The sequence below is a fragment of the Podarcis cretensis genome (assembly GCF_951804945.1).
Source record: "Podarcis cretensis genome assembly, chromosome: 17".
Taxonomy (NCBI): Eukaryota; Metazoa; Chordata; class Lepidosauria; order Squamata; family Lacertidae; genus Podarcis; species Podarcis cretensis.
This window is the reverse complement of record NC_137187.1, coordinates 23,715,121-23,738,597: the sequence shown is the minus strand read 5'-3', so window position 1 is coordinate 23,738,597 and position 23,477 is coordinate 23,715,121. Positions and strand designations below refer to the sequence as shown.

At 44.1% G+C, this 23,477-nt stretch overlaps 1 protein-coding gene and 1 long non-coding RNA gene across 2 annotated transcripts in view; one reads left to right on the top strand and one right to left on the bottom strand.

The window, feature by feature from the left end:
- Window positions 1-23,477, bottom strand: part of LOC307206619 — a 143,335-nt gene that overhangs the window by 43,189 nt on the left and 76,669 nt on the right. The gene's annotated exons all lie outside the window — the stretch shown is intronic.
- MUSK (muscle associated receptor tyrosine kinase) overlaps window positions 1-23,477 on the top strand; it is a 55,292-nt gene that overhangs the window by 14,037 nt on the left and 17,778 nt on the right. Inside the window, exons 6-10 of the mRNA XM_079958910.1 lie at window positions 7,421-7,545; window positions 12,581-12,740; window positions 13,909-14,063; window positions 19,033-19,106; window positions 20,609-20,872. Coding sequence (XP_079815036.1) covers window positions 7,421-7,545; window positions 12,581-12,740; window positions 13,909-14,063; window positions 19,033-19,106; window positions 20,609-20,872 — 778 coding nt within the window. The remainder of the gene's footprint in view (window positions 1-7,420; window positions 7,546-12,580; window positions 12,741-13,908; window positions 14,064-19,032; window positions 19,107-20,608; window positions 20,873-23,477) is intronic.

Sequence of the window (23,477 nt, the reverse complement as noted above, 5' to 3'; positions counted from 1 at the left end):
TCCGATTGGCTGCAGGAACTTCCTGCACTCAAGCGGAAGCCACATCGGACCACTGCAGAGAGGCCTGGCGTCATTCAGCCCCTCACAATTAGGGGGCTCAGCTCCTTTCCCCCATACTTTGGGGGGAGGTGAAGTAAGGTGTCTCCAGCCCCGTAGGAGCTGGAGCCTATGATCACCACCCAACCAACCACGACTGCTCTCAGTCTTCTCTTCTTCAGGCTTAACATAAATATGCCTACATTTACAAAAATAAGATTTTTTTTATTTTTATGGTACTTCCAGCTGTGACTACTTTCCCCTGTGCACAACCATCCATATTTGATAATGAGTATACCAACTAACCTTGCCCATCTCTTTTTAATACTTTCCTATAGATTATTATTATTATTATTTGAAGTTGGCAGCACTTTTACAACAATTTATTTGCTTCTAAATGTCCAAAATATTCAAATTCTGAACACTATGTCCTTGATACATTCCTCCTCTGCACTTAAATGATTTCTTAATTTATAAAACTGCCACTAATGGGGACGGTCTGCTTCAAAATAATCTCTTTAATTCGCTCCGACTAATGCACAGACTGTTCTGCACTATGTTGCAAAATCGTACAAATACAACACTTCACCCGAAGGGTTTATCTGCTTGCAGTACTGGAATGCTCATTCTAAATAAACAATGACGAAAGGGATACAGACTAAAGGCTTTAAAAGTCTTCTGCAGATGTTCCAAACTTGCATTGCTTCCCCCCTTAAGGAATTATGATATTTTAACACAGCTCCTGCTTTAATTCTCCCTCCTATCAAAATTAAGCATTGCACTTAAGATGCGGTCATGGTAGTAAGTAATTTGGTAGGTTATTTAAAAATTAATAAATTGTGGCATATGCAGGCAGGGCTTGTTTGTTTGGAGAACTTGGAACATTCATCTCTTTATCAATTTGTTTGTTGTGCAGCTCTTAATGAGAGAAATGCAACAGAAGGAGGTATTTTCAGACCATGTGTGCTGTGTTTTAGTGATTATAGCATTAATGATCTTTGCAGTGGCAATATTCCAACCCGTCAACTCTGTTTGGTTGATGACACTAACAACAGCTCAATGGAACTGATGGAGGAAAGAGAACATATGAGAAATTTGGCATGGGTGAATCTTGCAAGCCACTGTATACTCGGTAGAGCCCCATTAATCAAACACGATTTAATCTAAACACCACGTTGCACAAGTTCATTCTGTGCGTTCACGGTGTATTCACCGCACAGAGCAGTATAAATGTAACCTAGCGTGGCTGGCATACCCATTTATCCAAATTTCCAATTATCTGAATGATTTGGAAGTCAGCCAGGATAAATGGCTGCGCGTACCTCATTGGGAAACGGCTCCCCTTCGTACACGCAATATGCATGGTTTAACAAAGTGCATGTCTTAAACAGGGGGCTTTGTAACAATTATGATGATGCATGTGGGTGTCACAAAGCTGTGGCAGTCTCAGAACCTCACAGTCATCCGCAGGACTGTGCTTTCCACATTACAAAATCCAGAGAAACTAGAGAACTCGTTGGGCTCAGTCCAGCGTGTAACAAAAAGCAAAGTCTGTGTGAGAAGGACTTGATATGTGGGCATGAATGATGGCACCTAAATGACTTCAGCAGATCTATTCTGGAAAACAGCCATGCAAGAAATATGTAAAATAACTAAGCAAGTATTAGACATCACCCCAGAATTGTCCCTACTAAACATCTTCCAAGACAACAATGCCCATTTACACCACAAAGCACTCATAACCCACCTACTTTCAGCAGCCAGAAACACCATAACCAGACACTGGAGAGACCTGTCAGGAGTAAGCATGGACCAATGGTACCAAATAGTATGGGAAACAGCCCTACTAGAAAAATTAACCAATAAACTGAAACTGACACAGGGACAAACAGAAGATGGCTCTCTTTTATCACATACACAGCCCAACAAGACAACGACAAAAGTCCACCAACAGCATACAAATCAATATGGCTAACCTGATCCAAAACACCCACCCACCCCACTCACACACGAAAACAAAGAAACAATCACACCCTAGGCCAACCCCAACCTCTCTCACCACCAAAAGAACACAAGTGAACAGCACAAGCAACGCTGACACCAAACCCTACATACATGAAGCATAACAGAAACATCGCCACCCGACCCCACCCCCACCCATCTTCCCTCCCTCCACCCCTTCTTTCCCCCCTCCCCCTAATGTCTCAACAAATGAAACAGATTTGTAAAAATGTTACACGGAAAAAATATGAGAGACATTACACTTACTTCTGTAAAACAAGAAAATCTTTAATAAAAAATTTTTAAAAAAGGAAAAGAAAAAAGCAGATCTCGAAAGCTAACCCCCCCCCCCCGCTCCGCTTAATCATTAGTCCTTGGCAGGGGACTGGTCTCTGGACCACGTAATGTCTCTTGACTGTCGTGTTTCTTCTCATGCACCCAAGTCGGCCCCGAATTCCTTGCTTAGGGGAGTTAGATAAATGTCCGCAATAAACTTGAGGACAAGTCGCTTCTCAAGTTGTCCAATGTGCATCTCCAACCCCTCATTGCTGTGTTAACAGAATGTTGGGCTTGGAACAGGGGGAGGTTTTTTGTATGTGGAAATTGGCAGTGATAGGGTACTTAATATTTCCCACGCGAGCCAGTTCTCCCCCTGAAAGGGCTGCATCTGGTTATTTTTGCCCCCTCAGCTGGGCTTGATTTCAGTGCTGGAGACCAGTAAGGAAAAACAAATCCATACAGCCTGGGGTGCATTTGCAGGGGAGAATAATTAGTGTTGGTGGAAACTGGTATCCCCTAATGTGCACTGGTTCTTTCTTTGTCCAAGGAGATCATTGGAAGACTATGGTGGTATATAAAAGTCATAAATGAATGTTATTGGAGAGACGAAGAAAACACAGTGCTTGGTTCATCTCCTTTTGTTGCTGTGTTTGTGGGAACCTTGGGAACAAATGAATTTTTGGTTTCGATCAGAGCGAGATTTCATTTAAGTTCGCTGCCCAGCCTATGTCTTTGGCCTCCAACAGATGCTGGGCCCAATCCACCGAGCCCTTCTTTTACAAAAGCCTTTCTCTGCCTCCACTTCTTTTAGCAGGAGGCTTCCAGATTGACTGTGTGAACTTCACAACAAGTTACTAGGCAATAACTTGACCTCCTGTCCTGATTCACTTAAGACTTTGGGGCCCATCAAAACTTTGCAGTGATGGTTGTTGTTATTGTTGTTGCCATTTTAATTATTCTTTACTATTTCCCTGAAGCATATTATCAAACTTTAATGGATATGCAGAACACTGTTGGAGGTTTTTAGTCAGTACCATGGGAAACTTTACAGAGGACAGAGTGCGGAGAATTAAACAAACGGATTTTAAAGCTTTGTGTCTGAGCATTATTTGTGGGATGTGAAACACAATAGCAGTCAAGTACAACATTCCTAGAGTGAACATGTTTACACATGGGGAGGAATGTTTGTCCAGCCAGCAGGTAAACTTCCTGTTTCCTTCTGGGCTGGGACAGACTTCCTCTGCATGTGACTAGAGGTGGGCGTGGCCTCACCTGTGCAGGTAATGACAAAAGCACAGGGCAGGGCAGCCATCTCTCTCTTTAGACTACATGCATCGAAGAAGCAACATCTGCTTAGCCAAAGATGCCCTCTTGGCTTCCAGCCAAGAGAGGACAGAGGGACTGTCTCCTTATGAGATAGTTTCTAGGTATATGTTACTTTTCTAAGCTAAGTCTGCCTTCTGCCTTCTGGGATCCTATTGTGAACAGAATGATATGTGAGTAAACTCGTTTTATACTTTTGTAGAAGACTGCGTCGTGTCTTATCTTTTATGAGGGAATAAGGGGAAAATACCAGAACAGTTATTATAGAGGCTTTAGCGAGCCTGAGCAAATGCATCTGCTGCAAGTTTAAAAAGGGGAAAGTTACTCTGCTAAATTGTGGAACTTGTTAACACAAGTTGGAAAAGGATATAATCAGACAATATATCCTCTCCTTCATCCCTGAACATTCCCACATTATTATTATTATTATTGTTATTATTATTATTATTATTATTATTTGTCCCAGTGTGGCGTATTGGTTAGAGCAGGGGTAGTCAACCTTTTTATACCTACTGCCCACTAATGCATCTTTCTTGATGGTAAAATTTCCTTACCGCTCACCAGTGCTTGATGGAAGGAGGATTCAGTTTGTGCCATAGAACCCGCTACCACCCACCTAGAACCCTGAAACGCCCACTAGTGGGCAGTAGGGACCAGGTTGACAATCTCTGGGTTAGAGTGTTGGACCAGGACCTGGGAAAGCAGGGTTCGAATCCCTGCTCAACCATGAAGCTCACTGGGTCACCTTGGGCCAGTGGCCGTCTCTCAGCCTAACGCACCTCACAAGGTTGTTGTGAGGATGGAATGGGAAAGAGGAGAACCATGTATCCCACCTTGAGATCCTTGGAAGACTATGGTGTGATGGGAAGTTTTGCTTCTGCACATGACTCTGGCAAACCGCCCTAAGCTGAAGCGTTCCTTCCTCACCCACCCTAGAATGTTTAGTTCACATTGAGTTCATGAAACATCGTACCCTGACCTGTTCTCAATGCATGGTTAACCACATCTACGGAATGCGATAGTTATGTTCTTTTAAGTCATGCTATATCAATCACTAGTAATAGTTTAATAAGGAGGGTTTCATACCTGTCCAATTCTGTGTTCCCTTTCCCAACCTTTAATCTATTGATGATTAATGCCTATATGCAACCCTTGCATTGTATTTGTGTTAACCAATCAGCAACAAGCACATATGTGGCAATGCTGTAATATTCAATAAAAGGGACTCCCCGAGACATGCTCAAGAGATGCCTCCCATATGACACTTGTCATTCGTCTGTCGTTTATTTCAACCCAACAATGGTGGCATATAAATGTCATAAATAAATTAAATGATAATAATAACTTCCCCATGGAAGCCTGCTCTTTAATGCTTAATCGGAGCAAATAGCAATCCACGAAAACCCGAATTGCTACAGCGTTAAAGAGTAGGTTTTCCTAGGGAAAGGCGCAGGGCAAAACAAACAAGCAAACAAACAACCAACAGCAGTGCTCGGACTCAGAGCTTTAAAGTGCAAACCTGTACCTAGAAACCGCAGGGCAAAAGGGATGAATGGAGAAGCCCACAGTCTTGAGACATCTTTATAACAATTATTACGGTGTATTATTTCCTGGACTTGAGTCATCAGATGCTCTCGACAGCTGAGCCAACATACTTGGCTTACCTTTAACTTTATACATGCGGCTAAAGGCTCCTTTACGTGCGTGGAACAAGGTCTGGCATGAAAAGAACTTCCTCTCTCATTTCCTTAGGAAGGTAATTCGAACACATCTTATCCTTCCATGCACTTGCCTTTAGGGATTTGCTGCTGCGAATATAGAAATAAGTCGTTGTATTACATGGATTTTCTACAGGGACGCCAGACAAAAATTCTTCACATGTTGTTTCAGTCTCTGTATTATGGATGTGTCTGCAAAGGTTTCTTCTGATAATCCACTGGCGGAATACATGCAGTATGATTCCCCACCACCACCACAGCTAAATGAATCTGCAACCTATTTGATTTACAGGGGCTGGCTTGATTCTGTAAGGCAGGGAAGGGGAACATCTGTTCCTCCAGATCAGGGCAGTCCAACACACATCCCGAGGGCCACATGTGGCCCTTGGGGCCTTTTCTGGCAGTCCTCTTTGCCTGCTCAAGCAGTAAAAGATGTAAAAAGAAGAATAGAATCATAGAGTTAGATGACCCCAAGAATCATCGAGTCCAACCGCTTGCAGTGCAGCAATACGCAGTTGTCCCATATGGAAATCAAACTTGCAACCTTATCAACACCAGGCTCTGACTGGCTGAGTTATTCAGGCATGATCGGGGATGCAATTTTGTATAATTTATTCATGCAACAGAAGCCAGCTTTTTGACACAAACCTTTATTTTAGCATGATAGATAGTTTTGGTATTTCTTTTGTAGGGTATGCATAATTCTGTGTACATAATTCTGTGTACAGGACTGTAGAAAACACACACACACACACAGAGTGGACCCTCTGGTTACGTAACTTTCAGGCTACGAATGCAGCAAACCCGGAAGTGTATTCTTCTGGGCTTTGCCGCCTGTGTGCAGAAGCAGGCCTTTGGTTATTGATTTTTCAGGGTGTGCACGGACCCCCGGAATGAATTAAATCCGTAACCAGAGGGTCCACTGTATATGCGTAAAAGTACAACAAACTGAGGGACGTGGGTGGCGCTGTGGGTTAAATCACAGAGCCTAGGATTTGCTGATCAGAAGGTCGGTGGTTCAAATCTCTGGGACGGGGTGAGCTCCCGTTGCTCGGTCCCTGCTCCTGCCAACCTAGCAGTTCATAAGCACACCAGTGCAAGTAGATAAATAGGTACTGCTCCGGCGGGAAGGTAAACGCCGTTTCCATGCACTGCTCTGGTTTGCCAGAAGCGGCTTAGTCATGCTGGCCACATGACCCAGAAGCTGTACGCTGGCTCCCTTGGCCAATAAAGCGAGATGAGCGCCGCAACCCCAGAGTCGGTCATGACTGGACCTAATGGTCAGGGGTCCCTTTACCTTTTACAACAAACTGACACGTTGGTAGTGGCACCCTCCTTAAGATGAATACCCTATCAGATGTCAAAACGATAAGCAACTGTTTAACTTTTAGAAGGGACGCAGGTGGCGCTGTGGGTTAAAGCCTCAGCGCCTAGGACTTGCCGATCGAAAGGTCGGCGGTTCGAATCCCTGCGGCGGGGTGCGCTCCCGCTGCTCGGTCCCAGCGCCTGCCAACCTAGCAGTTCGAAAGCACCTCCGGGTGCAAGTAGATAAATAGGGACCGCTTACCAGCGGGAAGGTAAACGGCGTTTCCGTGTGCGGCTCTGGCTCGCCAGAGCAGCGATGTCACGCTGGCCACGTGACCCGGAAGTGTCTCCGGACAGCGCTGGCCCCTGGCCTCTTGAGTGAGATGGGCGCACAACCCCAGAGTCTGTCAAGACTGGCCCGTATGGGCAGGGGTACCTTTACCTTTACCTTTAACTTTTAGAAGACATCTGAAGGCAACCCTGTTTAGGGAACTTTTTAATGGTTGATATTGTATTGTGTTTTTAATATTTTGTTTGGAACTGCCCACAATAGCTTGGGCAACCCAGTCAGATGGGCAGCATATAAATATTATGATTATGATTATGCTTGTTTTTTGCTTTCAGTAATGATTTGGTTTTACCTTGGATTAGCTTGACTTTCAGCTGTTTGATGAGCTTTCCGACAGAGAAATCCCCTGAGTTTTGACCAGTGGCTGACCATGAATATTAACCACAACTTTGTCTTCTTCCATATACAGTTTTCGCCCGAATCCTGAAAGCTCCCGAATCTTACAACGTCAGCTTTGGGTCTGTGGTGACGCTGCGATGTGCAGCAACAGGCATTCCAACCCCTACGGTGACATGGCTTGAAAATGGAAAAGCCGTAAGTGTCTTTGCAGTTGCTGGGAACATGTGTGATTCTTCAGCTGGACCTTGAGGAGGCTGGGGAATAAAAAGGAAACATGCAAGAAAATGCCAAAGGCTTTTGCAAAGTACCGTAAATAGCGATGCTGAATGGAAACTCAAGTCTTTCTACCTTCCGACGGAGCTAGACTGAATGACTTATCAGTCTTGTATCAGTTTTGACTGACATGTAACTAGTTGATGTGAAGCATGCACAAAACTTGGAAGAATAATAATAATACTAATTATTAAAAAATTGTCCAGTAGTACCTTAGAGACCAGCTAAGTTTGTTCTGGGTATAAGCATGCACACGAAAGCTTATACCCAGAACAAACTTAGTTGGTCTCTAAGGTGCTACTGGACAATTTTTTTTTATTTATTTCGACTGCGTCAGACCAACACAGCTACCTATGAGAATCTATAATACTTATTATTATTATTATTATTATTATTATTATTATTATTATTATATCCCACCCATCTGCCTGGGTTTCCCCAGCCTCTCTGGGCAGCTTACAGCATATATAAAAACACAGCAAAATATCAAACAATAAAAACTTCCTGATACAGGGCTGCCTTCAGATGTCTTGTAAAAATTTTGTAGCTTTTTATCTCCTTGACATCTGAATGTCTCTCACACTTTCATTAATGCTTCTTTTTCATTCATCTTGCTTGTTCAGTGCAGCCGCATACCCTCCAACATTTCTCCAATGAAAACTTGGGATGTCCTATTTCATAATAAGAATAATTTTATTATTTATACCTCGCCCATCTGACTGGGTTTCCCCAGCCACCCTGGGCAGCTTCCAGCATATATAAAAACATTTTTTTTTAATAAAATTTAAAAAACTTCCCTATACTGGGCTGCCTTCAGATGGCTTCTAAAGGTATTCTATAAGAATACCATGTGTCTATAGGAGGTGGGGAAATAGAAAATGAGATTGATGGGGATTGAATGGAATGAAAGCGAACATGGCTGGCTGGAACTCTGAACAGGAGCACTTTGCCCTGCAACCTTTTGTTGCAGGCCCCACTTGCACTTCCTTAATTTTGTTGAACTTTGTTATCAGTTACAAGGCATTGCTCTCTCTCTCTTGAAGGAATGCTATGAACTGAGTGCATGGGGACCCATGATAGGGAAGTATCAGCTTTCCCGCCAAAGTACCACTCTCTGCATTCTTTTCGTCAGTGGAATGGGTGTAAAACTGGATCTGAATTTGTAGCCTAAATATATACTTGATCTTGTCCCAAGTGTAATTCCTAAATTGATTTTTTTAAATTATTTTTTTAAGGATTAAAAAAGGTGCTTTCTTGAGAGTGAGTGACAGGATTTTTGTACGAAATAAATTGTAATAATTTACCAGGGTCTCACATTTCAAGTTGAAAAGTTGCCCGGACTTAGAAATGCAGTCCCTTGCAATGTTCACAAGGCTTCCTGCAGCTATTTTCTCCTCATTTCCACGGTGCAAATGGCAGAGTGCAGCGCTTAACTGTCTTTCAAGCTGGTCTGAAGTTAGCTCAGCCAAGGCAGTAAGGGATTGTTATTACCTAATGGGAGCTTGGCGACAGAGCTTGCCCCTAGAACTGAAGCTCTTTTCAATTCTCCCTGCGTTTATTTCCCTGTCCCTGTGAGTTCTATCAGCGAACGTGGCAAGGGAAGTCTCCTTGGCTGTGTGGTCCAGGCTGAGAGCGAAGCCTTCTGACTCAGCCTTCCGAGTTCTCACATTTCCTTTCCAAAATCTGCAGCCAGGACGGAAAGCCACACACACAAAAATTTCCCTGACTTGACAGGGTCCCTTTAAGACGAAGAGGAACAGAAGGGAAAGGAAGCTTGAGGGGCCATGTTGGCGCTACCAACTGCCCGTTCTTAGGTGTTTTTTAAAAAGGGGCCAAAGCCCAGGAATTATCACATTACAGAATAGAGGGTTTTAAGGTCAGAAGTAAAATCTCTCACTGCCTCCATCTCTTCCCCTTTTATTTGCCAGGAGGTGATGGGACCAGTGGCCATGATGTTAGTTTTTTTGATGTTGAGCTTCAGACCATATTTTGCACTCTCCTCTTTCACCCTCATTAAAAGGTTCTTTTAATTCCTCCTCACTTTCTGCCATCAAGGTTGTGTCATCTGCATATCTGAGGTTGTTGATGTTTCTTTCGTCAATCTTAATTCTGGTTTGGGATTCATCCAGTCCAGCCTTTCGCATGATGAATTCTGCATATAAGTTAAATAAGCAGGGAGACAATATGAGGTTGTCGTACACCTTTCCCAATTTTGAACCAATCAGTTGGCATGACTAAACGACTAAACAACAACAACAAGGTCAGAAGGCCTACACCTCCATTGCTCCCGCTGATTATTCTCTACCCAATTCTCTCTCTCTCATCAATGACCACTCCCCACATTAAATGGGGGGCACCGTTTGCTTTTCTGGGTCACCTTCAAAGGTAGCCCCACATAGAGCGCATTGCAGTAGTCCAAGCGGGAGATAACCAGAGCATGCACCACTCTGGCATGCACCCAAAGATATGAGGGCCATCTTCAAATATCTTAAGGGCTGTCACATGGAAGATGGAGAAAGCTTGTTTTCTCCTGCGCTGGAGGATAGAACTCAAACCCATGGCTTCAAGTTGCAAGAAAGGAGATTCTGACTAAACATCAGGAAGAACTTTCTGACAGTAAGAGCTCTTTGACAGAGGAACGGTCTCCCTCGGGAGGTGGTGGACTCTCCTTCCTTGAAGGTGTTTAAGTAGCAGTTGGATGGACATCTGTCCTGGATGCTTTATCTGAGATTTCTGCATTGCAGGGGGTTGGACTAGATGATCCTTGGTGTCCCTTCCAACTCTATGATTCTGTAAATCTGGATCTGGTCCACATTGTCATATGTTGTCATACGTGTGGAGGAAAACCTTAAACGCATTGCAGAGTTCAGCAGAGTTCCCAAAAATAGACCAGAGGCAATAGTCATAGCTGTCAACGTTTCCCTTTTTTAAGGTTTCCCTTAATCCGAATAGGATTCCTCGCAGGAAAAGGGAAAAGTTGACAGCTATGGCAATAGTACTTCATTCAGCAGAGCTTTACTTGTGCTGAAGGCAAATGTAGTGTAATGGTTATCAAATCCAATGTACAATGAGGTTTGGCTCAGTCCATACAAAATCCAGTTGCAGCATTTATAAACTTAACTCAAAATAAGACTAAACCTTAGCACTAAGCATCCTATGTACAGAAACAGAAACACCACACCAGAAAGGAGAGAGAGAGAAGAGAAAAGGTAAAAACCCAGGCTCCTTCTGGCCTATATATTTATAGTCACCATGACCTCACTTGGGAGAAAACTAATTCAAAGCAGCTGTACTCAGCTTCTCTGAAGGTATAACCCAAACAGTCATTAGCCCTTCTGCCCCTGCTTCTCTCATACAGAGAAACTTCTAGTAGCTTCTAGAATTAATCAGAATAGGAAAGCATCGGAAAGATCTTTACACATGAGATCAATACTTTCTGCACTAAGAAATGCAATCTGACACACATGTCTCACTGAAAGCGCATCATTGACCTCCTCCTTGACTTCAGGGAAATCTGCCTTTATCCTACGACAAAAAAGGAAAAACAGTTTAAACCTGGGACTTTATTAAATCTGGTGCATTTGCCTCTGACACTATAGCACCTCGATGAACTCAATCAGAACTGGGTTCATGCCCTTGAGGAAATTGCTTCTGCACACTAAATCCAGAGAAGTGATTTCTGACTAAAAGAACAACCTGGTTAAATATTTCACTCAACGAAATATTTAGACAGAAACGGGAAACCTGACAACCTGTGGATTAATTGACACCAGCCCTTTGTCACCAGACCAGCTTCTGGCTTGTTCCCAGTATTTGTACAAGCATGCCTATTAATGTAGGAAATATGTGCTCCTAATGAAAGCGAACGAGTGGCTCTAAATGCTAGTGTGAATCAGAGCAGGGTATAAAATATCAGCATTAAATCACTGGCTCTTCAACACCTTCTCCCTTATTCATTTCCTAGGCAAGAGAGCCACATTAATGTACTAATATTACAGGTTTAAATCATTGGTCCTAACCTCACAGTCCATGTCCCCCCTTTGCAAGCAGGTTCGTTATTTATAATTAAAAACAGTCGTAGTCTACCATGCTACATATGAAGGGACCATGAGAGTAATCTAGTCCGAACCCCAGCAATGCAGGAATCTTTTACGCAACACGGGACTCAAATCCACGACCTTGAGATTAAGAGTCTTGTGCCCTATTGACTTTTTAAGTTGCTAATGATAATAATAATAATAATAATAATAATAATAATAATAATAATAATTTATTTATACCCTGCCCATCTGGTTGGGTTTCCTTAGCCACTCTTGGCGGTCTTAAACAAAATATTAAAAATACAATAAAACATCAAACTTTAAAAACTTCCCTAAACAGGGCTGCCTTCAGATGTCTTCCAAAAGTCAGATAGTTGTCTATTTCCTTGACATCTGGTGGGAGGGCGTTCTACAGGGTGGGTGCCACTACCGAGAAGGCCCTCTGCCTGGTTCCCTCTAACTTCACTACACTGGACCTCAGTGTCCGGGCTGAACGATGGGGGTGGAGACGCTCCTTCAGGTCTACTGGGCCGAGGCTGTTTAGGGCTTTAAAGGTCAGCACCAACACTTTGAATTGTGCTTGGAAATGCACCGGGAGCCAATGTAGGTCTTTCAGGACCTCAGAAGATGATCTCAGGGACCGCGTAGGTTCATAGGGGAAGAGGCGGTCCTTGAGGTATTGTGGTCCTGAGCCATTTAAGACTTCATAGGTCAAAACCAGCACTTTGAATTGGGCCCGGAGACTAATTGGTAGCCAGTGCAGTGGGACCAGGATCGGTGAAATATGCTGAAACCGTATTGCTGCGGTGAGCAACCTGGCTGCTGAATTCTGCACCAGCTACACTTGTTTTGCTTCTATATTCTGATGACCTGCGGTTTTTACTCAGTACATCTGAACCGTCGCTCATTTGTTTTAGGTCTCAGCAGGATCCATCGTAGAAACCGTCAAAGACCGAGTGATCGATTCCAGGTTGCAAGTCTACGTCACCCGGCCGGGTTTGTTCACCTGCATAGCAACAAATAAGCACAGCGAGACTTATGGCACAGCAAAAGCCGCAGCCACTATCAACGTATCAGGTATGCTTTTAGAGAAAGAGGCACTTGTGGGGGAATCAAATGTCCTTTAACTTCTGCCTGGGGTTTCGCTCGCACACAGAGAGAGACCTCATAGAAAGTTGAAGGGCTTGGCTTCCTTGTAATTTGCAGCAGGATAAATTTGATCTAGGAGTGCACCTCATTCCCGGCTGTTTCTTCCTATATTATTACACTTCAGAGGTTGGCACAGCTATAATTTCCGACATATTTGCTGCCGTCCTGGTTACGGTGTCCCAAGACACTCTGTAAACTCATCCAGGAGAAGGAAGTGAGGAAGCACTTTATTAATATCACCTAACAGCCATGTGAAAATAGTTCAGGGAGGCATGAACATCTTGAGTATTACTTACATGAACCGGGGACAGGTTGGTCCCAAAGGAAAGTACAGTGGTACCTCGGGTTAAGTACTTAATTCGTTCTGGAGGTCTGTTCTTAATCTGAAACTGTTCTTAACCTGAAGCACCACTTTAGCTAATGGGGCCTCCTGCTGCTGCCGCGCCGCCAGAGCACGATTTCTGTTCTTATCCTGAAGCAAAGTTCTTAACCTGAAGCACTATTTCTGGGTTAGCGGAGAATTCAAGTTAAGGCCAAATAAAATAATGAAATAAAATCAACATCAGAATGACCAGGCAGAGCTGCAGAGCACAGCAGTGCAGGGGCAGAGAAGACATCCGCTTGACCAAAGGCTTGGCTAAAGAAGTGTGTCTTGACCAGTCCCTGAAAAGCATGCAGTGATGGTGCAAGACGCACCTCAGAGGGAAGGGCAGTCTACAACTTGGAGGGGCCACCACAGAGAAGGCTGCGCCTGCTCAAACCCACAGAGCATGGCAGCATCAGTAGCTGAGCCTCCTCTGCTGACCCATGCAGCTCAATATAGGAGGAGTCAGCACTTCAGATAGTTTTCTGAACAGTGATAAAAGACGACGACTTGCATAGCTCCCCTAACTTCTGCTGGGAGGAGTGAGGCAGCAGTGCAAATGTATCGCCCTGACCTCCCTGCTGGTGAGCAACGGGAAGGTAGCATAGTGCCAGGGCCGTCTTAAGCATATCCGGCGCCATGGTTCAAAGACCCCTCTGCCCGCCCCCCCCCCGTTTCCCAGAATTGTCAACCTTTTCCTAAGCCTCTGCGGGTATCGCTCTCTTCCCGCAGAGGCCTGGGAGGCAAGCTGCACACCCGCCAGCCATATGGTTGACGGGGCACAGCTGGCGAGCACGCAGGGAAAGGGGATGCCACCGGCAAAGCCACACAGCTCTCCCACTCACTGGGGCGCCCCTGAGAGGCCAGTGCCCTGGCGCAACGTGCCAGTAAGCCCAATAGGAAAGACGGCTCTGCATAGTGCCTTCACCGCCCATGGCAAGCTGCTTCTGCTCATGGCGGCTTTCTGTGTAGGCCAACCTTTTCGGTTGCAACCCTAGAGACGCTTACTTGGGAGTAAGTACTATCAAACTTAATGTAGAGTTACTTCTGAGTAGATGTGGCGAGAACCGGGCTGTTTAAAGCCTTGTTGATGTCCAGTACCACCCCTTATCTGGTTTGCTTTAAACCAGGCAAGGCTAATAATGTCTGTATTCTCTGCCCTTTCTCCCAAAACTGATGTGAGAGACAGACAATCGGATCCCTTTGTGGATTTTCCAATTTGCATCACACAAACTGTTGTGGAAGTGAACCGAAGGGGGAAATAGACAAACAGAAAATGCTTTGGGAGGGTTTTCTGTTTTTGCCCCTATGGGACTCCTCATCCAGCTAGATTCCTGTTTCGGAAGCTTGCTTCTGTGCCTCTATGCCTGTAACAAAATCAAGAGAACAATTTCTCCAAAGGGCAGGGGCGAAACTAGGCTTCATTTCACCCAAGTGAAAGACCCAGTTTGACTCATATACAGTGCCAGATTTACGTATAAGCTAAACAAGCTATAGCTTAGGGCCCCACTCTCTTGGGGGGTCCAAAAAAATTTAAAGGGGAAAAAACTGGATGTACATTTCCAAAATATAAGATAAAAAGCAAATGAAATAAAACCTACAGACAGCAACAGTGTTTTGTGTTGTGTAGGCTCCTATGATATAAGTCAGGCATAGGCAAACTCCAGCCCTACAGATGTTTGGGATTCCAATTCCCATCATCTATGACCACTGGTCCTGTTAGCTAGGGATGATGGGAATTGTAGTCCCAAACATCTGAAGGGCTGGAGTTTGCCTATGCCTGATGTAAGTCATGGGCCCCGCCTGCTAGCCCGCTTCCTAAATTATCACTGGTTTGCTCATTTCTATATATAGGGTGCCTACATTCTGCATGGACTGGTTGCACAGCAACATGTGCAAATGGCTTGAGATAACTATTAGGTCCATAAATTGCGATATAGGGTATATTCAACACAAAAAACAATGGCAATTTGTTGTTGACAAAGGACAGCGGGACATCAAAAGGGCCCCATTACATTCAGTAGCTTTGGGCCTCATCAAACCTAAATCCAGCCCTGCTCACATACACTGCACATTTGTGTACACAGGCAGGGAGCTTCAATGGTTCCCCTCTGAAGGCTTCACCCAGGGCATAAAAACCTGGCTAGCCCCCCCTGCCCTCTCCCTACGGCACTACCAGAAGGTATTTTTATTCTCTTCCCTCTCCCTAAGAACTTAAAAGAAAAACGCTACGGAGCTCTTCCAAGCTTTATTTGTGCAAAGATGCAAATCTATTTTGAGTACAGCACAAACAGCACTGGCTGTTTCATCTCTCTTTTTCTCTCTTTCCTCCTCTCGCTCCCTCCAACGCAACTGTTTTCTTTGGATGGACCTCACGCTTGCGCTATTAGAATGGAGGTAAGGGTCACCTGGGGGTGGATTTTGTGTGACAAAAGATTGTGTGACACGAACAGGGCACATGGAACCACCTGCTAAGCAGGTCACATTTTCCTGCTGGGGTGGAAATTAAGGATATCAGAACAGAGGAAGCTGCCTTACACGGAGTCAGACCTTTGGTTCCTCTAGCACATCATTGGCTCCATGGACAGGCAGTAGCTCAACAGGATTTCAGACTGGTTATGCTACCTGGAGATGCTAGGGATGCTCTACCCATTAGATGTTTCTGGGCAATGTGTGGCTGCTATTCAAAGCAACAGCCACTGTTAAGTTGTGGGTGAACATATCAGACGACACAGCGATTCTTCAAACAGCTCTTGTTTATTCACAGGCCAGAACAGAACTGAACTGAAGGGTTCAGCCAGCCTGCTTATATAGAGCTCCAGTACAACGTAACTGTAACAACTTTCTGTAACTATCCAATCACTGAACGTCACTTTCAATCCCTTATTTGCATATGTGGACTTGAACTATCTACAGCAGTGTTTCCCAACCTTTGGTCTCCAGCTGTTTTTGGACTACAATTCCCATCATCCCTGACCACTGGTCTTGCTAGCTAGGGATGATGGGAGTTGTAGTCCAAAAACAGCTGGAGACCAAAGGTTGGGAAACACTGATCTACAGTATCCCCCTGCTGGCCCAGGGTGAGAACTTCAGTACATAACAGCCACAATCTCCTTCTCGTCTCCCGTCTGAAATGCCTGATATGAAACCATCCCATTGCGAGTTACCCCACTCAGGGGTGTAGCAAGGGGTGTGCGGTAGGTGCAGTCCGCCCCGGGTGTCCCCACTGAGGGTGTGTGTGACAAAATGGCGGGTGGCACTCACCGCCGGGCCTGCAGCATGCCCGAGCCAAGCATCTCTGGTGCCCGCAGGCTTCATTCTGTCTGTCCACTGCTTCCCCACCAGCTGTAGGGCGGCTGATTCCTCCGCCGCTGGCCCCACTCTTGCTAACAGCAGTCTGTGGAATGAAGGGTTTTAGGGTGTGGCGAATTATAGGGAGCAGCGGAAAGGTGAAATTTCCATCACCACTTGGCAAAGGGAGGAAACGAGAAGCTTGCAAAGTGGTAACAATGCATGAGACTGTATTGGTATTCGCTCATTGCAGTTTATCTTTGCAAACTCCTTCTAAGCCTCTTAAACCAACAGCGTTTGGAAGGATGGCAAGGATTAGGCTCCCTTTGGTTTTGAGCTAATATGTTTCAATTGTTATAGCAACCCATTGCTGTTGTTGGAGAAACAAGTCAAGCCACCGTCAAATGTATTTGTTTTTAGCCGTAAGCTATTGCAGAGCTCTGGATAAAAGCAGAGGTAAGAATCAAAGTAAAACAAATACAGAATCAGACCAAAATAAAAACAAAAACACCAGCATTGCAAGACCTACTCTCGATACAGAGACCCAAAACGAAATGGCACCAGATTAATCGAACCATATGAATCTTGACAATATCTAAGCACATTTCAGTCACAACCAGGGCAAAAGTTGTGGATTGTGTGCCTCTTTTCAGTGCAAAGATTGTATGGGATCTCCTAGCAAGGACTGTATGAAGAATTTGACTGGATCTAAAAAAAGGGAAACACATTTTTCAGTCTCAGGTTGATAATGTCAGAAAAGACTAAGACACAACCTTAGTGTTGGCCAAAATAAACTAATTATGCATCTCTTACCTTTTTTAAAAAAATCCAGTTTTGTAATTGCTGCCCTAAAACTGATAGAACAAAAGCAAATAATTCATGGAAAAGCCTTCAGGATGAATCATCTTTCTAATCTTCTGAAACCATGTCATTTGTTTAACTGAACTTGATTGGATCTGTTCCATTAAACAAACATTTGGGAGCATGTCTTCAGGAATTTTCAGTTACATAAACCAACAGTTGAAAAAACTATTAAGTACACACTTTGTTCTGCCTGAAATATGCTGACTTGAGGCCTTAAATAAAACCCAAAACATGCTCTTCAGAATACTTAGGATGGTTGTAAAGATCTTATTCTGAAAAGATTCAAAGTTGATAGATCCATGTTGGTTTACCAGCACACGATTCTTGTTGGAATTTAAAGTTTAGGCAACATATTGTTACAATGATTTTTTATATTATTATTAAGCCACACTTCTATAACAGAACAAGGTACTGTACTACAGTGTAAAAGGAATGTTCAAAACCAGGCAGAGACATCAGTAAAATTAATTCAATGAATGCAAGCGCTGCATTTGTGTGCATGTATCATTCATGAAAAGGGACTGAGCTACACATAGGAGAAACATTAATCTTGGCTCGTCTGCTATGTCCACGGGGACATTGCACTGCTATCAGGTTACTGTCGTGATGAATCACTTCCTTTTCTGCAAACACGAGCAAAAATTTTTAATCCAACCCTGATCGTATCCCAAAAGAAATGGAGTCAAGGGAGAAAGTTGCAACCTTGGTATGGAATGCTGAAAAAGAGAGAGGGAGAAAAAGAAATCTGTCCCTACAGATGGAAAGCATATTTACACATATTGAGTGTTGGGGAAACCTTGAGTCATCTTGTCAATGGCAGGCAGCTCACATGCTTCAAGCAAATAAGTTGGTGATGGAAGTCAGCCGAGGGAAGGAAATATTTTAACAGAGGTGCAGATAGCTCCTTTGGCATTTCCTAATATTTGGGACTGATATAAACTGAACTCTGTGACCCTTGTGTAATGATGATGATGATGATGATGATAACAACAACAACAACAACAACAACAACAACAACAACAACAACAACAACAATTTATTATTTATACCCTGCCCATCTGGCTGGGCTTCCCCAGCCACTCTGGTCAGCATCCAACAAATATTAAAATACAGTAATGCATCAAACATTAAAAGCTTCGCTAAACTGGGCTGCCTTCAAATCTCTTCTAAAAGTCTGGTACAGTGGTACCTCGGGTTAAGAACTTAATTCGTTCTGCAGGTCTGTTCTTAACCTGAAACTGTTCTTAACCTGAAGCACCACTTTAGCTAATGGGGCCTCCCACTGCCGCCGCACCGCCAGAGCGCGATTTCTGCTCTTATCCTGAAGCAAAGTTCTTAACCCGAGGTACTATTTCTGGGTTAACAGAATCTGTAACCTGAAGCGTCTGTAACCCGAGGTACCACAGTAGTTGTTTTTCTCTTTGACATCTGATGGGAGGGCGTTCCACAGGGCGGGCGCCACTACCGGGAAGGCCTGGTTCCCTGTAACTTGGCTTCTCGCAGTGAGGGAACCGCCAGAAGGCCCTCAGCGCTGGACCTCAGTGTCTGGGCAGAATAATTGGGGTCAAGACAGAATGAACAGCAATCATGCTTCTAGTTAGGTATGATCCTCCTGGCTTTTCTTTCATGTTGAGTTGGCGAGGCAATGAAGAGACCCATCTTTGAATTTCCATCTTCAACACTCCCTTGCTCTATAACCAGTTAGGCTTCAGAATGCCTTTTCTCTTCCTCTTTGCCTTAGAAACAGCCTCTCCCATTAGCCTTCACACATACAAGTAACATGCAGAGAGCGGAAGGGGCTTACCTGTGCTGGCCCCGCCCACTCCCAAAATCACTGTCCTTGCTGGCTATCAGCAATAAAATAATATAAAATGTTCCGAAGATAGAGGTAAAAACATAACCATAGAAAATACATTTGGGGGGTTTACATCAATAATCAAATAATAGATCTTATTCTAATTGCCCCTGCTAAAAACTTTGCAGTTTTTGCTGTCACCTGATCATCTTGATCTGCCAAGAGAAAGGACACCGTAACAGTGGTTGAGCAACCCAGCATGGACCACAGTAGAGGGGTAATAGCCTCACTCCTCAAATCTTTATAAAGACTGCAAGCCAGAAGGACATTAGCCACAGACTCAGTACTGCCAGCTCCACAGGGACATAACCGTTTTTCCAGTGGAATTTTTTTAAATTCCCTCAAGTACAGCCGAAGGCAGAATATTCAATCTTGCGAAAGTGAAAACGCGTCTGTATTTTGGAATTGTTAAATTTTGCAAATAGGGTGCCAAAGTGTCAAAATGACTAGGTGGAAAATAATCATACCGTGGACAAAATTTCCTTATTGTGGCCAGATTATTCTGTCACTCGATATCATAGACATAGGCTCTGTCTGGTTAAATTATTTGCTTTACGGAAGCCCAGTGTTAATAACTGTTGTGGTGATAAACCAGAAAAGTAAAGCTTTCGGCTGACAATTTTAGTTCAAGTGCTCTCATGACAATCTTGCAATACTAAGGGTGGTAGGCCAGTGGGGTTTAAATTTAGGCGAAGCCAATAATTAAATGTCCTACGCCAAGTCTATAATTCAACAGAGGTGAGATTAGTCTCCAAGTGCAAGAAAGCATTTGGAATGGAACAGAAGCATGTGGATGGAACAGGAAAAAATTGCCTTAGGAACTTAGACTAAACCCATGAGACCAGGATTTAATTTCCTTCCTCAGGGCCTGTAAGACAGTGCTATTCCACCTGGCTTTCAATTTGTACTTAGCCTGGTTTTTTATTCCCCTTCCTTCCCTCCCCTCCCCTTTTTATGAAGATTACCCGCTCTGGGATCCCACAGCTAATTCTCCCCTGGTCTCCTCGCTGGCCCAAATAGGAATAATTTAGCCAGCTAGCCCTGCTGATCATCTAATGTTTATTGGATGGATTTCCCCCCTAATTGATTTTTGAATTCTGAATTGTTATTCACGTTTTATACTGTATTTTGTTGTTGTTGCATCAATTAAGTGTTTTAAGTTAAGTTGTTGTTAGCCGCCCTGGGCCTGGTTTTCTGAACTGGGAAGGGTGGGGTATAATATAAAAAAAATTATTATTTATTATTAAACAGCTTCTGTAGATCCAAAGGGAATGCCTGTCCAGATCTGAGCTCCATATAATAACTGTTCTAGGGGTTTAGCTTTAAACACTTCAAGTGCTGATGGTATAGTCTGCAGATTTGTCTGCACGATTTGTCAACACTCAGAAATCCCCCCGTGTGTGTTTTTCTCTTCCCCATCAGACTCTACAAGGGTGATACAGGCTACTGCAGCACATACAGAGGAGAGGTGTGTAGCTCTCTGTTGGCCAAGGACGCCTTTGTTTTCTTCAATGCCTCCTATGGAGACCCAGAGGAGACCCAAGAACTGCTTGTCCGCACAGCGTGGGCTGAGTTGAAAACAGTGAGTCCTTTTTGCCGCCCAGCCGCTGAGTCCCTGCTGTGTCATTACATCTTCCAAGAGTGCAATCCCTCCAGGATCGGAGCTGCTCCAAAACCTGTTTGCAGGTAACACAAGTGAGCAAAACAAACAAACCTGATCCTCATCCCGCTCCCCACAGTTTCACCACATCCTGCAGGAAAGGGTAGGGTACGCATGGAGAAATACAAAGAACAATGTCGTATTTTTGGAATTACATTCCAAATTATATTTTGGAATTCCAATTATATTTTTCCTCAATGCGAGTTGGGGAAAATTTCCCCCCTCAAATATGAGTTGCTTTGAAATCAGATTATTTATTAATTGGCTATTGGCATTCACGATGACTGCTGTGTATAAATATTGCTATGATTGTGCCTAAGCAGATGTGGAACAGGAAGTTAAGTTTAAATCATTAGTACTATCCATTGTTGGAGACAAATTGCAGACGTTGTATGCTAGACATTCCTGAGCGTTTGGCAAGGCTTGGCTTGGTGTTTGTTTCATTCCCACCACCCACCACCCCGACTGGAATGCTGCAAGTATCCTCAGCTAATTAGGGAATCAGTCCCAACGAACTGCATTGGGTTACTTTGGTCATTATTCCAGATCAAATGCGCATTTCATGACTGCATTTATGATGGCATTGATCCAAAGTGTCGTTTCAGGTGTGCTCAAAAGGTCGAATCTGCTCTGTGGCATTTCTAGCTACTTTCCTCTGGGCCTCCCTGTCCACAACTGCTGTCATGTCATATCACAGACCGCTTTTGCCAGTCCCCAGGGGTTCCCAAAGCTATTTGCTATTCAGGAACCATCCCGAAGCGAGAGCTCCTTGGATTCCAGCCAGCAAACCCTTTCATCCAATGAATATATGCGTTGACTCATAGGTCATTCTGAAAACGTTAAGCCTTCCCAAATCCATCCTAAAGCAGGGCTTTCTCCCCAGAGGCTTGCATGGGGCTGACCAGCCGCCGCTACCACCACCTGTTACTTCGAGTGAGAAATGTGGCTTTGTGTTTTGTTTATAAGAGCATTTATCGGGTCATTTTTAGATGTGACCTCCAATAAATAAATAAACAGTCCTGTGCAATTCATTCTTTCCATCTGACTCTGATTTCCCCAAATAAAATGGGCAACCAGCAAGCCCATGTTTTCATAGGAAAGCAATGAAACCTGCCAGTGCTCCTTGCTATCGATGGAATACAACCTATATTCTTTCGTCGTTGTTAGTCAATGATTGGTGTATAGCTATTGCCTGGTAGGGAGCTAGTTGCTAGCATGTAGTGAGGAACCGGAAGCTGTTCTCTTGGATGAACTTCCTGAGTCATAACAGCCATGGGGCTTGTACCTGACTGTTTGCTATAAAGTGGGGATGGGATGGGTTGGGAGAGTGGGAAAGGAGGGAGTAAGTTAAGTAAATCCAGATATGGGCTCTTCCATACTGTTCCATAGTAACTACCCATGGAGGCCTGGTTCACTTGCTACTTTCAACCATGGTTAACATCTAGCCATGGTTGGCTTCCGGTTCCTGTCTGCCTTAATGGAGGCACCTCCCACGACAGTGGGAGATCATTGGCAAAGAAAAAACAAGGATGATTGAGGGTAATTATCCTTGCAAATTCCCCCCAGGGACAGGGGGGATGGGCGGTTCGTCTCAGTACCTGGCTCTCGCTCTGGCATGGAATGCGAGAGGCAGGGAGGCGCTGAGTGCAAAAGCATTTCACCTGCCGATAACCCCCCAACTCTGCCATTAAGAAGCAGAGGTACTTCTGTTAATTAGAGATTAATTTAGCCATGGTTTAACATGAAGGATGCTGGTGCATTCAGCTGAAAAATCCCTGCTTCACTCCTTCACTGACCCAAACCTGGGTTGGCGGTTTGTGGCTTTCCAAACAAAATTGCGAGTAATAGCCAAGGTTTGTTGTAGCCTAACGCTCATGGTTTGTTGCTGGAAATAAACCCGAAAGCTGGGTTTGGACCAAGTGACATGCCAATGCTTCTGGTTTGCTGCTCCCAGTTCATCAGGACCAAGAACAAAGAGGGGACTTTTGAGCAGCGCTCACCAGCCCTGCTCATTCTCATTTATAATTTCTCATGTCAACATGCTAGAGACTGTTCTGGAAACCAGATGATCTCAACCAAAGCCACACTGTCTCTCCCACTCCCTCTGCTTTAGCCAGATACTTTCCCAGGGACTGTCTAAACGGGCTTTGTTTTTGAACTTTTTTAAAAAAATGTCAAACCAGAATTTCAGGAAAAACACCAGTGTGTTCTGTGCTACTGCCATGCCTTATCCTGAGAACGGAATTTTAATTTCTTTAAAGAAGAAAGTCCTCTGTGAATATGCTTGCAAAATCACAGGACAAAACCTGTTAAACTTACTTGGGAAGTCTTTCCTTAAAGAGAAAGAAGCGCAGAAAACCAAGGAAATATTCAAACTATATTCTTGTCTGATCTGTGGAGAGGGCCTGGTGGCGTCAAATGCTTCTGGTAACATTTCAATGACACATAGAGTACCCGAATGCATCGCATGCCAGAAGCAACTTCCATTGAAATCAATGGTAAAAGAGTAGGGCGATGGCAGTGTCTGGCCAGATACTTAGCTAGCATTAAAAAAATCAGAATCAATGTAATCTGTACTGATTTACGCCACATGACGACTTTCTTGTATGCTACTGGCTGTCCATAGTTAGG